Raw genomic sequence first — 15481 nt, 5'->3', positions numbered from 1 at the left:
AAACCGGAAAACCCACATTCCCGCTATTTGAATAACATCGCTTTCAACAGTTGGATGGATTACCTTCTGTAGAGTATAAGGTAATGAAAAAAGTGTGGTTTATTTGATGTCTGAGAGACTTGGGATAAAATCCTGGCTCTGTCACTTTTTTCAGGGACTATTTATTGAGCATACATGGTGTCAAATGCTTTACCTGTATTAACTCATTTAATCCTCATAACAACCCTATGAAACCCCACTTCATATACAAAGAGACAAAGGCACAGAGACTTAACTAGTACATGGCAGATGAAAGATTTGAACCCAGTAAGCTGACTTTGAAGCTCGCAAACTCCACTCTTCACCACAAGACCTTGATGGAGTGACTGAACCCTCTGCAAAGTGGAAATAATTCTGAAAGTTGTTGTGAGCATTAGCAATCTTATGTGTCAAGCACACAGTAATCCTCTCCACAAATGGTGGCCGTTCACCACTTGAAAATGAGTTTTTGTTTCAGGCACATTGAATTAAGATGAGGAAGGAACTTCCGGGTGAAGTCAGAATTCCAAGGGCAGTAAAGGCCGTGTCTAGGCACTGAAGCAGTGCATATGGCCGGCCTAGACTCTGCTGTCTGCTCTGCCACTCAGCTGCCATATGACCCAGCAAGTTAATTCACCTGCCTGAGCCTGTTTGTTCATCTATAGGATGGGGATATACATAGTATCTACTTCACTGGTTTGTTCTGAGTATGAAATGGTGTAACACGTGGGAAGAGCTCAGAAACAGAGTTTGGGACATTGTCATGGCTCGATAAATGTGGGTATTTGTAATGGTGACACATGCACAAACAAAACATAAGGTAACATTCTTCTGTGTTAGGAACCTTATATGTATAAGCTATTGGGGGTGGGGGACCAGCAGGAATCACAATGACTTTACCCACTCCCCGTAACTGCGCAATCCTTTGCTTCCTACCCAGCATACCCACTGACTGTGCCTGGGAGTTGTGGAAAAGCCCCCAAAATCCAGAAGAAAAGGAGACACAGAGTCCAGATTCCCACCCCCCGCTGAGAAGCTGAGGGATGTTGCAGTTCAAGAAGGAAAATGATCAAAGTGTTGGCTACAGAACCTACCAAGTAGAGCTGCCCTGGAGGTGAGAAATGGGAAGAACAGTCCTATCGGGTGGGGAGGTTGTTAAACCATCGTGCAAAGATGTGGAATATCTTTTTTGGAAGAGTATTCATGTACCCCTATAGAGAACTGGTCTTTAAGAGGAGTTCTCCAATAGGAAGAGTAATGAGCGTGGCTTCAAGGATTCCACGGTTCTGTGAAGGACATGAAGTTTGGTGAGTGAGAACCTGTGGTAAGCTAAGCTTCCAAGGAGAACGGGTATGGCAGTTTCACTGGAGAGAAAAAAAAGTGTTCAGCCCTTGACCAGGAGCTGGCCCTTTGTGGGAGAGGGAAGGGGCAGCAGACCAATGAGCTCAGCTCCTACAATAGAGACTTAGCTACGACAGACACCCGAATGGAAAAGTTTCCGGACTTTTTTGTTTGGAGAGCCTCAAGCAAAGGGAACCATTGCAAGTCAAACAGGCAAGCCTTCGGTTCTCCCTCTGGGCAAAAGAAGGGCTTCCCAGAGCAGGCAAGGGCTGTGACGCTGCAGCACACACCCGATACCAGTATTCAAAGGTGCAGCCCCACACCTTCTAGGTTCTCTTACAACCACGAAATGGAAATGATTTCCCGAAGGCCGGTGACCCACGCCGAGACCATTTGCATCGGGCTTTCCCTCGTTTCTTCTCCCCTAGCTCCTTCACAAGCGCCTCAGGCCTGAGGCAGGGGATGTTGGCCGGGACGAGAAAGGTGGGCTGGAGACAGCCGCTCCACAGCGCCGGACCACAGCGAGCCCGACTTCGCTGGAGCGTCCCGGCAGCGTCTGGGCCTCCGGGAGTCGGGACGCACTTCTGGCGCGCGCGGCTGGAACCGGTGGAGTTGGCGAAGAGCAGCAGCCTCGAGGGGGCGCAGCACCGGGAAGAGCGCCCCCCGGCCTCGGAGCCCCCCGGGAACCAGGCTGGTGGGGAGGGGCCGGCATCCCGGAAGCGCTGCTGGACCTGCGGGTGGATGCGCACCGGGAGTGGGCGGGGTCGACGGCGCAGAGGTTAATGTCCGGCCCCGCCCCAGTCCTGCTGACTCAGTTTCACCAGAAACCTAAGAGAGGAGGTGGCCGCTCTCCAGCGCACCGGACACTGGGGCGGAAGCGCGGGCCGGAGCCGCGCAGGCAGCCGGGACCGGAACCTCGGCCGGCCCGGCCCCACCCCACTCACCTGCGCAGGTAATCGGGGCCCCGGACCGCGAAACGAGAGGGTCTGGAGCATGCTTGTCTCTTTGTTCTGCGCTCGTGCATGTGTCTGTGTACGTGATCTCCTCAGCTGTCCATCTGTCCGTCAGTCGCGCGGCTGGGTCACTGGAGGGTGCGTGGGCAGACGGAGCCCACGTGCCGGTCTTCACTCCCGGGGCGCTCCTTGCTCCCCTGCCCTCCCCCTCACTTCCTCCCGGCCGGCCCGCCTTCCTCGAAGTCTCCCAGGCTGATCAGTGTGTCTCCTCCCCCGTCCCCTCCCCTCTCTCAGATCGCCAGCTCCCTCGGAGCCCAGAGGCAGGCACTGTGAAGGTGACCCCCCTGGGGAGGAGGGCGACGGCCCCTCTGCGGACGATGGCCGGCGCTCGCCTCGCCCAGGCCCGCATCTCCGCCACCACCGCCGTCCTATGGCTCCTGTGCGCGCTCGGCTGCCGGAGCACCGAGGCCGGGCCGCCGCCCGCGCCCCCCGGGCCGCCCGCGGGAGCCGCCTGCCTGGACCAGTTTACCGCCGGGGTGCCTGCCTTTGTGCTCGACACCGAGGCCTCGGTCAGCAACGGGGCCACCTTCCTGGGCTCTCCCGCCGTGCGCCGCGGGTGGGACTGCGTGCGGGCCTGCTGCACCACCCAGGACTGCAACCTGGCGCTGGTGGAGCTGCAGCCCGACGTCGGGGAGGACGCGGTCGCTGCCTGCTTCCTCCTCAACTGCCTCTATGAGCAGAACTTCGTGTGCAAGTTCGCGCGCCGGGAGGGCTTCATCAACTACCTCACGCGGGAAGTTTACCGCTCTTACCGGGAGCTGCGGACCCGGAGCTTTGGAGGTAAGAAGGAGAGTGCTGAGATGGATGCATTTGGGGGAGACTCAGAAAAGGAACTGGTTGTGGAGTCCTGGGGGTAGGCGAGCATAACCAGGGAGTTTAATTCTACCAAAGTCCTTCGAAGTAGGCAGTGTAAGCAGTAAACAAAGGGAAGGGGAGCTCAGTGGGGAGGGGACCACACTCTGGCTCTTGAATTCAGGATGTTCAAAGGCAGATGCTCACAGGAAGGCCTTCAGCTCTGGGTGTTTATAAGGGAAACAGGAGGCCACCAGCCTTGATTCCCGGCTTCTGGCCTTGATAGGCTGAGTCAGGGAGTGAGCTGTCTGGAGGCAGCCAGTGATTAGAAAGGTGCCCCTGTACCCAGCACTGTCCTAGGCACCACGGGGCCCTGCCAAGTGAGCCAGGTGATAGTCTCCTCTCCTGGCTGGGCTTGGAATTGGTTAGCATCCCTCTGGGAGTGGATTGGCTATTTGGTGGTATTGGGAAAATACACCAGACCCCAGAGACTAAAGAGCAAGCCCAGTTTGTGGGCATCCTGGGAGAAAGATGTCTCCCCGTGGCTGGTGCTGAGGGCTACAAACTGCTGGAGGGTTGGGGTTGACCCAAACAGAGAGAGGGGCTTGTTGTGGGTACAGTAGCCTAGAGGCTCTGGGGTGGGAGTGAGGAGGGTGCTGGATGAGTCAGCCCACTGGTATGTGTACCCGGTAGGGGAGGGATATCAGCTGTCCCAGCAGGTGTGTGTGTGTGTGTGTGTGTGTGTGCGCGCGCGTGTGTGCGTGTGCGTGCTTGTGTGTCAGCCCAGCTGACTTCTGGAATAAGCCAGGCAGAGCTTTCCCTGCTTAGGATCTGGTAGCCAAGCTGTCAGCGCACCTTGTTTATTTCCAGGGATAAGAATAAAATGGGGCCAGGGCGCCTCCTCTTTCCTCTTGGGATTGAGCAGTCACCTGGGATCAGGGCCCCTCCAGAGCTGTTCTGGCTAGGCAGGGCTCCAGGGCAAGGATGGGTCGCAACTGTTGATCTCTGTTAGCATTTTACAGTTTACCAAGTGCTGTTCCACACATTCTTCCATTGAGGCCTCACAACAACATCTTCTAAAAAGGGTGATATTAATAGTCATCCCACTTTCTAGATTAGCAAACTGACACTGGCATGTTAAGTAATTTGCCCAGGAAAACACTGAGCATAAATGGTAGACCCAGGACTCAAACCCAGGGTGACCTCCAAAAGGCCTGTGCTGTTTTTCAGGAGACTGCCTTTCTAGTAGAAAAAACCTAGCATCAGACTGACCCAGGACAGCCCAGTGGGTGACAGGACCAGAGAGAGGGGAGCTCAGGGTCTGGGGCTGGGCTGGGACTGGGGATGAGCTCAATCCTAGGAAGTGGAGAAAGGACTTTCCTTTCTAATCTTTTCCTGGACCAGCCCTTCTCCTGGGCTGAGGGCCTGACTTCCCCCTGTCCTTCCAGTGGGGCTCTGAGGAGAGGTGGGATGGAGTTTTGGGGAGGGGGGCACCATCTCTGGGCCAGGCCAGGCCACTGAGTCCCGCTGGACCAGGACCGAAGCCTGTTCTACAAGGAAATGGCAGGTGGTGTAGGTGGTGATGACTCTAATTGGCCTGCACTGCCTGTGCCCTTCCTGCTACAACACAGGCCCCCTGGGAGTCCCACTCCAGGGCCAGAGCTTGAAACTCTGGGGTCTAGAAAGGTTGCTGAGTTGGATTGTGGCCACATGGCCTTGGGAGCAGCCTTCTCATAGGAAACCCCCAGGGCTGGCCTCTTTGGCAAAAGGCGGGGTAGAGTGGGGATTTCCAGGGGCATTTAGGGAGCTGGATAGGGCTTGGACTGAGTGTGGGCTCCAGGTATTTTTCGGGTGCTGCAGTTCTTTGGGGAGTGGGGGAGAAACGTGTGTGTGTGTGTGTGTGTGTGTGTGTGTGTCAGGGGTTCCATTCTTAGCTAGAGAGGTTGGGGTGGGTAAGATCAAGTAAAGCCATTAGGGCCTCTTCCGAGGCTGGGAGTAGACAGAGGCAGGCAGTGGACGGAAGCAGGCAAGGTGATGTGTTGCACCTGGCTTCTAAAGCTTTAATTCTTCTGTTGAATAGAGAAATCTTCCGGTTTGTTCCCCTTCCCCCATGCATGTGGCCAAGCCAGTCCAGTCCGGCCCGGATTCCTGCGGTGGGAGTTCAGAGAAGCTTGGAGGAACTTGCTCCTTCCTCCTCTCCCTTTCTCCTGCCCTCCTCTCTCTTTCTTTGGGAGGTGTGGTCTTGGGAGGTGGAGCCTGTGTTTCCCTGGAGATGCCCTGAGGCAGGGCAGCTGGGGGCGGGCCTGGCTTTATTGCCACTCAAGCCCTTTGCTCTCTTGGGGGTGGAAGGAAGGGAGTGGTAGGGCAGACATCTGCCCCTTGGTCCTTGGGGCTGGGGCTTAGAGAGCAAAGGACTGTATGGAGGGGGTGGGGTGGGTGTGTCCTCATTTGACCTGGGTCTGACGCATTACCCTTCCTGCCACTTCCACCCTGGGGGCTGGTGGGACCACAGGTAGCCTGTCTTCTTCCCTCTTCTCAGATACCTGGTTACTTAAATTAAAAATACAAGGAGGTGGGGTGGGGTCCTCCCAGCTCACTGCCCCTTTCAATGCTTCCTGGCTTTGTTTCTCTGGGGCCAGCTGAGGGCCAGGCCCTGTTGGGCTCCTTGCCTGATTACCAGACAAGCCACTGAGCTCTGGGGGTTGGTTCAAGACGGGTACTTCCCTTTCCTGCCCTCCTGTCTTGTTTGACTCTAAAATCCCTGACCCCAGATCCCTTTTTCTCACTTTGGTAGGTGTCTGTACCGTTGGAGGTGTTTCTCTCTGGAAATTCTCCCCACCCCTCCATTTGCTGTCACTGTGTGTCCTAGTCTTCTGGCCACTCTGTCCTCACTGGCTCTGCTGTCTCTGCCTCCACAGAGAAGACACCTGCCTCCTACTAGTTGGTCTTATCTCTTTACCTTCTCTTCTTTTGCATTTGCTCTTGCCCTTGAGATAACCTTCTGTAGAGCCTTTTGTCTACGTGACCTTAAATGTCCACGACCCTTGACACAATTCTACTTCTAGGCATTGTCCTCACAGCTATACTTACAAATGTGTAAAGCCACTTACTAGCCAGTTATTCACTGTAGCCTTGTTTATAATATCAGAGAACTGGAAAAGAGTCTGTCAATACATCCTGTAATTGAATACAGTGGCACTGTTTTAAAGTAGTAATAACATGGCAGCATGGTTTTGTTCTTAATAGCAAACAAAAGTGGGTAGGGACAATCTGAATAACCGAGACTGGTTAAATAAATTATAAATTATGATGCTTTTATACAATGGAATATTATGGAGCAAAAAAAAAAAAAAGCCGCTCTTTATGTGTTGCATTGCAATGATTTCCCGTGCATACTAAGGGAAAACCAAGATGAGGAACTTGGATGTTTGTGATTTAAAGGCTATGTCTGGATATTCACATACACAAAAAAGGTAAAAATGGATACCTCTGGGGAGAGGAAGCTGGGTGGTTAATAAGGGGAGACTTAATTTTCACTACCCCTTTGAGCCTTTTGAATTTTATGTACATACATGTATTACCTAAGCTAAAACAAAAAGGAACAAACAAAACCCCAAGATCATAAAAGCCATCAGAATCACGCAATTAGATCTGTAGCGTAATGTTTTGGAGAGCGCGTGATCTGTGGAGTCAGACAGACCTGGATTCAAATCCCACCTCTGCCAGTTGGTGACAGAGACTCTGGGCAAGTCGTTTAACCTTTGATGTCAATTTTCTCAACAGCAAAGAGGGGCAAGAATGCAGCTGTGGTAGGGTGGTTATGAATGGAGGTGATATAGATGACAGGTCAGCAAACTTTTTCTATAAAGATCCAAATAGTAAATAGTTCAGGTTTTTGGATCTCTGTCACAAGGTACTCAGCTCTGCAGCTGTGGAGGGAGAGCAACCATAGGTAATATGTAAATGAATGTGTGTGGCTGCATTCCAATGGGTGCTGAAGTTTGAACTTTATGTAATTTTCACATCATCAAATGTTATTCTCCTTTTAAATTTTTTCAACCATTTAAAAATGTACTGGGTGGGGGTGTAAATCTCCCTGGCAACGCAGAGTATGACTCCCGGGGATGAATGTGGACCCGGCATCGTGGGAATGAGAGTATCTTCTTGACCAAAAGGGGGATGCAAAATGAGACGAAATAGTTTCAGTGGCTGAGAGATTCCAAATGGAGTCGAGAGGTCACTCTGGTGGACATTCTTATGCACTATATAAATAACACTTCTTAGGCTTTAATGTACTGGAATAGCTAGAAGTAAATACCTGAAACTACCAAACTCCAACCCAGCAGTCTGGACTCCTGAAGACAATTATATAATAATGTAGATTACAAGGGGTGACAGTGTGATTGTGAAGACCTTGTGGATCACACCCCCTTTATCTAGTGTATGGATGAGTGGAGGAATGGGGATAAAAACTAAAGGACAAACGGAGTGGGATGGGGGGATGATTTGGGTGTTCTTTTTTCACTTTTATTTTTTATTCTTGTTCTGGTTCTTTCTGATGTAAGGAAAATGTTCAGAGATAGATTGTGGTGATGAACGCATAACTATGTTATCATACTGTGGACAGTGGATTGTATACCATGGATGATTGTGTGAATGTATTTCAATAAAACTGAGTTTAATAAAAAAAAAAAAAATGTACTGGGTGGTGGGCCAGATTTGGCCTGTGGGCCACAGTTTGCCAACCCCTGATGTAGAGTGCAGGTGAAGTACTTAACACAGTATCCCCTGCACACTTAGCAAGTAACAGCTTTCTTAAACATGACTCCAGATCTGTCTCCAACCCTGGCCTCTTCGGAGCTCCTGCCCACATGTCCCACTGCCTGCTGATCAGTTCTACTCTGGATAGTCTGTTTCCTCAAAGTCAACTTCTCTAAAACCGGTTCCCTTTAAGCTTGGTTTGCCTTCAACTTGTGCCCAAGTCACCCTCCCCAGTTCCCAAAACCTGTCAGGTGCAGAAGCCTGACGCTTCGCCAAGCACTGATTCTTACGTGCTCCTTTCCCTTCCTTTGCTGGCCATCTAACTCAGACCACTGCTGTTGTATCTGCCCTGCACTGGTCTACTTGCCAGCCTGCCTGCCCCATGGCAATACTTCCCGACAGCCTCCTTGGGCCTCCTGCTTTGTCCCAGAGGTTCTCTCGCTGAGCTCCCTGCCCTATCCCATGCCCTTCCATTGCTGGACGTGGATGTAGCACCACACCACAGGGCATTAGGGACTGGGCAGTGCAACCCAGAAGAGCAGGGAAGTGGGCATCAGTTGGGGTGACCTTGTCAGGAGCCATCCATACAGATAGCATCCCCTTCTTTCTCACGACCAACCTGGGGTGAACTTTCTTCTTGCACTCTATCGCCTGACATCATGTCACATCTTCCTCTGCCTTGTTCCCCACCTTCTGCACCGTCACTACTCTTGGATTGTATTTCCCAACTATACCTTAAAAAAAAAAAGAAAAAAGAATGCTTCCAAATAAATTGGTAAACAGCTGCTGCCTCAGCCTTTAGGACTCCTGGATCATGGTCAGTCATGCGTCTAGGAGGTCAGTGTCCAGTGCAGCCAGGGCCTCCAGAACCCTGCTCCACCTGCTCAGGGTCAGTGTCCGTCTGATTGTCACTCCTGCAGTGGGCCCAAGTCCAAACATCCTGGCCTAGCATCCAGGGCCCTTTGAGGTCTCCTAGCCCAGCGAATCTTGCAATTCCTTAACTCCTTGCTTTGGCTTATCTTGTTTTTCTGCTCTGCTCAGGAACACCTCATATTCTTCCCCAGAAACAAAATCAAACAAAATCCCTTCTCTGTCTTCCAGAAAGCCTCCTTTATCTCCCTAGCCTGCTGATGGCTCTCCCTTCTCTGAACCACTACTGCCTTGTCTATGTGCATATTGCCTGGAGTTGTTGGGTTTTACATGCTTTTATCATGTCTCCCCCAACTGGACTGTAATCCCCTCAGGGGCAGCATATTAATTCCCTAGGGCTGCCTTAACAGTCTACCACAAACTGGGTGGCTTACAACAGACTTTTATTCTCTCCTAGTCCTAGAGGCCAGAGGTCCAAAATCAAGGCCCACACCCCCTCTGAAGGCTCCAGGTAGCCACTTCCAGCTCCTGGTGGCCCTGGCATTCCTTGGCTTGTGGCCACGTCCCTCCAGTCTCTGCTTCTGCCTTCACATGGCCTTCCTTTCTCTCTGTCTTCTTTTCTGCCTCTGAAAGGACACTTGTTATTGGATTTTGGGCCCACCCTGATAATCCAGGATGATCTCGTCTTCATTACATCTGCAAAGACCTTTTTTCCAAATAAGCTCACCTTTATAGATTCTAAGGGTTGGGACATATCTTTTGGGGACCATTATTCAGCCCACTGTAGGCAGGAATCCTGCTTTGTGCTTTGCTCCCGCACGCTGGCACTGGCAGGTTGAGGGAGGCCATGGCTCGTCCCTAGAGGTCGGGTCTGTCTGACGTGGCAGAGGCACCCTCTTGCCGCAGCTGCTTACCCTGGGGCACCACAGGCTGCCATGTTGCTGGGACTGAGCTGAAGAGCCCTAGCAGGTGGGCTTCACAGCAGTAATCAGGGGCCTCCCCCAGCCTCTGGTCGGCAGAGCAAGGGATGGGGGGTGGTGATGTTTAATCAATATCGTGACTTTAACATTTTAAAGCAGTTGGCACTAAGACCTGCTTATTATAGAAAATAGGAACATGACCAACCTCTCCTATATATATATATATATTTTTCCCCCCTAAATTGGATCAGGTGGCATATGCTGTTTAGTAACTTGCTTCAGAAAGTGGGTTTTACAACTTAAAAATGTTTTCAACATACTCAAGACATTATATTTCTGAATAGAGAGAGCAGGAAGATGGTTTAATTGTGAGCTGAGACTTCAACCTATGCAGGCTGCCGAGTCCTAAGTCGGTCTAGGCGTGGCCCATACTGCTACCTAACCTCACCTTCCCCTCAGGGTCCCAGATCCCCAAGGCCTGGGCGGGCATGGACTTGAAGGTACAACCCCAGGAACCCCTGGTGCTGAAGGATGTGGAGAACTCGGTTTGGCACCTACTGCAGGGTGACCCGGACATCAGGGTGGAGGTGAGGACTGGGCTGGCTCCCTGACCCACCTCGGCTCCCCTGGTGCCCCTTTCCAGCTGGGCGGATAGGATGCGTTTGATGCCGTGTCCCTCTGCTCTCACCACGGGGCGGGTGTGTGGCTGGAGGTCCTGGGACAGCCCCAGGGCATCAGGTGGTGCCCAGCCTGATGGCCACTCCTGTGTACAGAGGAAAGATCCGGACCAGGTGGAGCTGTGGGGGCTCAAGGAAGGCACCTACCTGTTCCAGCGGACAGTGGACCCAGACCAGCCGGAGAACACTGCCAACATCACGCTCACTGTGCTGTCCGCCAAGCAGACAGAAGGTGAGGGGGGCGGTGGGGAGGCAGTGTCTGGAGCCAGCCCCCTCTGCTGACTGGCCCCAAAGGCCCAGTCTCACAGGCTCCCCTCCCTCCAGACTATTGCCTCGCATCCTGCAAGGTGGGCCGCTGCAGGGGTTCCTTCCCCCGCTGGTACTACGACCCCACAGAACAGATCTGCAAGAGTTTCACTTATGGAGGCTGCTTGGGCAACAAGAACAACTACCTTCGGGAAGAAGAGTGCAAGCTAGCCTGCAAAGACGTGCAAGGCGGGACTTTGAGAGGTAACTCTCAGTCTCTGATGACTTTCCCTGAGGGTGGGTATTCTCTCTTCACCAGTCAAGGAGGTTGGCAGTGGGGGGGCCCTTTCCCAGCCCCCACCCCATCTCCCCCAATTATCTCATCCCTGCTGGGGCCTGGCCCTGCCTTCCCTCACTGCTCTGTTCTCTCTTTCCCAGGCCCCTCAGTGGAAAGACAACATCCAGGTGGGCTTTGCTCCTTTCCCTATTTCCCATACCGCCACCACATCTCCAGCATATGACATCCATATCCTTGATTAACCTGCCTTTGCCCAAGCCCATTCCTGCCCTAACTGTATGTGGAGGGACCACAGACCCCCACCCCCTCCAGCCCAGCATCCTCCTTTCAGGGTACACCCAGTTTGCTTGAAGAAAGGGGCAAGGGGTTGTGGAAAGGGAATAGGAGACAGGCCATGAGGCTGTGTGGGGGCAGAGAGGCTGGGTAGGTGACGGGGCCTTGGCCCCTGCTGGCCCCTGCTTGAGCCTGACCTCACCCCCACCCCACCCTGCCCAGTGTGCTCCGGCACCTGCCAGTCCACCCAGTTCCGCTGCAGCAATGGCTGCTGCATCGACAGCTTCCTGGAATGTGACGACACCCCCGACTGCCCCGATGCCTCCGACGAGGCCAGCTGTGACAAATGTGAGGCCTGGGAGATGGAAAGGGGGTGGGCAGCAGAGGGGGATATCCTGACAGCTCTGCCCTGCACCCCTGGGAGAACCTCACGGGACATGCACCTCTGACTTTTCATCTTTGCAGACACCAGCGGCTTCGAAGAGCTCCAGAGCATCCATCTCCCCAGTGACAAGGGTGAGACACACCCCCATCCCAGGCCCCTGGGGATCAGGGACTATGCCAGCATTGCCAGCCTGGCCTGCCAGTCTCTCTTTACTCCATCAGCATGCCAGAGGGGTCTGCTGTGTGTGCCAGGCTTGGGCAGAGACAGCCCAGAGCTCCTGGAGCTCTCTTCTCTGGCTCTGCATTGCCCAAGCATTGGTCATTCTCTTTATTTATTTATTTATTTTTTTTAGAACAATTGTAGGTTTACAGAAAAATCTTACAGAAAATAGGGTTTTCATATGCCTCCCACACACCAGTCTTTTAACACCTTCATGACTTTAGCTGTGCCCACACATCACTGAGAGATAATTTACTTAACATTTTTTCTATGAACCAATTACTTTTTAAAACTTAATATATTTTAAAAATGAAATTCCACATTACTATCATAAGTGGAAAACCACTATTACTTGCCTCAAATTCAGGACTAATGATAAGAAATAAATATAGTAAAACAGTATTAATCAGTTTCAGCTGATCATTTTTGCCCACCACAGCTCAGACCCTAAGGCCCATCTCTTTGTTAAAAAGGTACATTCAGCCAGGGTGTGAGAGAAAATTTAAACCTCCTTCTCACCATCAGAAAAGGTGAAAGAAAATTGGAAAGCAAATAACTGTGGGTCAATGTGGCTCACTTCTGCGCCCAGGATTACTGTCCAGGACTTATGTCCCTTGCTTCTGGTGACACTGCCCCGGGCCAGATGTTTCTGGGGTCCCTGAAGCCCCCGCCCTCTGAGGCCCCATGGACTCACTCACCCTCTGCCTGTTCCTCACCCCCCAGGACACTGCGTGGACCTGCCAGACACGGGTCTCTGCCAGGAGAGCATCCCGCGCTGGTACTACAACCCCTTCAGCGAGCACTGCGCCCGCTTTACCTATGGCGGTTGTCATGGCAACAAGAACAACTTTGAAGAGGAGCAGCAGTGCCTTGAGTCCTGTCGTGGCATCTCCAGTGAGTGGGGCTTGGGGGGGTGGAAGATAGGGAGAGGAAGGGCTTAGCCAGAGCCCTCTGCTCTGTCTGGAGGCTTGGGCTGGTCACCCCTCCATCCCCAGAGTAGCTGGAGTGGGTGTTGGGGAGGAAGGGGCACTGGAGAGCAGCTAAGTCTCAGAGCGTTTGGTTTTAACTCGTCTCTCCCCTCATCGCTTTGCAGAGAAGGATGTGTTTGGCCTGCGGCGGGAAAACCCCATTCCCAGTGTAGGTAAGCCTTCTTCTACCCTATTGCCAAGGTTGTCAAGGATCAACTCAAGGATCAGCTCCACCTGATTGCTTGTGACTGCCTGGTGCTGTGTTGAAAAGGATCCTGAGGTTGCAAATAGTGATGCCTGCCATGGGCAAGGGAGGGAAGTATAGTATGTTGCCTGCCAGGTATTTCCCTTGGAGTCCCAGGCCTTTCCCGAAACTTCTTTCAAGTAGAGCAGTCTGGAGCAGAGTCCCAGGCCCACCCAAATCCCTCCCTCTGAGCTCCTGGGTGGAGCCATTCAGGCTGCTCATGTGCTGGAGTCTGAGTGGCCTTCCACAGCTGGCGTCCATCCTGACTCGGTCCTTTTGATACAGTGTGGGGTGAGGCATCTGAACCAGGCAGTCCCTGGGAGCCCCTCATCCTGTTCTTTCTTCCCCCAGGCTCCATGGAGGTGGCCATCGCAGTGCTCCTGGTCACCTGCATCGTGGTGGTGGTGGCCCTCCTGGGCTACTTCTTCTTCAAGAACCAGAGGAAGGACTTCCACAGCCACCACCACCACCCGGCCCCCACCCCCGCCAGCTCCACAGTCTCCACCACCGAGGACACGGAGCATCTGGTCTATAACCACACGACCCGACCCTTCTGAGCCAGGAGTTGCCTCGCCCTTCAGCCTGGGGCTCTTGCCTGCCCCCCCTGCTTCCTATTTGCCAAGACAGAGGCCTGGGCTGGGGAAAACTTTGGGACCAGACTCATCCTGCCTGTCCCCCAGGCCCACTCTGCCTCAGAGGCCAGTGTTCCAGAACCTCCTGGAAGCGGCTCAGCTGAGCTCTGGCCAGGTGTTTAGACAAAAGCTCAAAGGTCCTGGGAGAAGAAAAACCCTCCAGCCGGGAATCTCAAACTCAGATGGACCTGTCTCACCTACTGCCTACCTGAGATTTCAGAGGAAGGTGGAGTTTTGTTTCCTATTCAGAACTGCCTGTCACCACCCCACGGCCACCTCAGGATGGGAAGGGGGCCTGGGGCCATGTCAGAAGCTGGCAGCCCCAACCCTGTCTTCCAGGGCTGGGTGGGGAAGGACCTCCCTGTATATTTTGTGCTGTAAAGAGTTGCTTTTTGTTTATTTAATGCCGTGGGTGAAGAGGAGTGGAAGGAGGCTCTCTGAGCTCTGCCTCCTCTCTTCCTCTTCCACCAAGAAGGAGCTCGCTGACCTTGACCAGCCCCAACCTGGCCTGGCTGGGCCGGATCTTCCTCTGCCCCCCACCCACCCCCAGAGGCTGCTCGCCAACATCACACCTTCACACCCTCCCCAACTTCCCACAGGCTCCACTCCACCCACAGAGTTATAAAATGGTTTGATCTGTGGGGCTTTTGCTGCTGTTTTGTGGGCCCAGAAGGGGACAGGGTTGTTGGGGTGGGGGGTGGGACCGCCCTGTCCAACTGGTTCAGGCTTTGGCCACCCTGTTTAGCAGGTTTTCCCACCTCTTCCGAAACTGCCCCAGGCCCTGAGGGTGGAGCGAATTGCCAAGTATGACCACCAGAGGAGGAGGGGTGAGAGGTGAGAGGGCCATGGCGGGTAGGAGCAGGAAGGCTGCAGTGCTGCTGTGTAGCATTGTTTCTCCCTGGTTCGAGCCTCCCTACAAGCTTGTTCAGTAGCTGGGGCAGGTCTTATCCTCAGCATATAAATGGGGATGGGGAGGAGGGGTCACGGGTTTGAACCCTGGCCTTTTATTTCCACTTCCTTTGGTGCGGTGACCTAGGCAGGGGTCCTGTCCCCACCCTCAGAAGCAAAGCATTGGCTTCTTCACAGGAATGCAGCCCCTCCCCCAGCTCGGAGCTCCTGCCTTTTGTTGTGCCGCTCCACTCCAACCCACACCCCTCCCTCCATTTGTTCTTTGACCCTCACTCCTGGTCCCCAAAACCCTAATTTCATTCATTTAACAATTTGTTGAGCTCCTATGTGCCAGGCACTGCCAGTCATTAGAAATTCAGTAGTATCAAGACAAACACTCGAAAGAGTTCTTGAGACACAGAAAGCACTATATAACTGATTTACACAGCTCAGATCACTGCACATAACCCTGTGATGTAGGTACTACTATTACCCCCAATCTACAGGTGAGGAAACTGACACAGCGAGTTAGTGAGTTCCCAAAGTCCTAGAGCTGGAATGGGAGGACCAGATTCAAACATGGCTCTGGAGTCTATGATTACAAGAGTTTTAGATTGTGCAGAAAAATGAAATGGTTTGGGGGCTGCTTTTAAACGATTTAAGCAACCTACATGGTATGTAGTCATGGGAGGATGGTGCCATGAATTTCCATAACTGCACATACCTGTGAGGCAAGCACCCAGATCAAAGAGCAGAACCTCAGGAGCACCCCGGAAGGATGATCTTTGGATGGGAAACTTACGCTCCATGTCTTTGTACTTGTGCTCTCAATTTGGACTGCTTCCCATTTTGTCCCTCAGCCTAAGCTCAGGCTCTAGTTCTTGAAACCCACCCCCACCCCCAACCCCAGGTGGAGCTTACTCCCTGCTAGGGGAC

The 15481-nt window shown here is 52.9% G+C and overlaps 1 protein-coding gene across 2 annotated transcripts; it reads left to right on the top strand.

Annotated features, from left to right (window-relative positions):
• The first annotated feature begins 2163 nt into the window (after nucleotides 1–2163).
• SPINT1 (serine peptidase inhibitor, Kunitz type 1) lies at nucleotides 2164–14298 on the top strand. Of its 2 annotated transcripts, XM_037834284.1 has the most exons (11): nucleotides 2165–2311; nucleotides 2607–3152; nucleotides 10175–10302; nucleotides 10489–10624; nucleotides 10717–10902; nucleotides 11077–11103; nucleotides 11432–11557; nucleotides 11675–11725; nucleotides 12537–12707; nucleotides 12907–12954; nucleotides 13377–14298. In XM_037834284.1, the coding sequence occupies exons 2-11, from the start codon at nucleotides 2690–2692 to the stop codon at nucleotides 13580–13582; spliced, it is 1542 nt and encodes a 513-aa protein (XP_037690212.1). In that variant the 5' UTR covers nucleotides 2165–2311; nucleotides 2607–2689; the 3' UTR covers nucleotides 13583–14298. The 2 variants fall into 2 exon arrangements, with proteins under 2 accessions (XP_037690213.1, XP_037690212.1); XM_037834285.1 differs by lacking the exon at nucleotides 11077–11103 and having other exon boundaries at nucleotides 2164–2311.
• Nucleotides 14299–15481: the final 1183 nt, after the last annotated feature.

Source organism: Choloepus didactylus, chromosome 4 (assembly GCF_015220235.1).
Source record: "Choloepus didactylus isolate mChoDid1 chromosome 4, mChoDid1.pri, whole genome shotgun sequence".
NCBI lineage: Eukaryota > Metazoa > Chordata > Mammalia > Pilosa > Megalonychidae > Choloepus > Choloepus didactylus.
The sequence above is the reverse complement of the archived record's forward strand: the minus strand, read 5'-3'. Positions and strand labels throughout refer to the sequence as shown.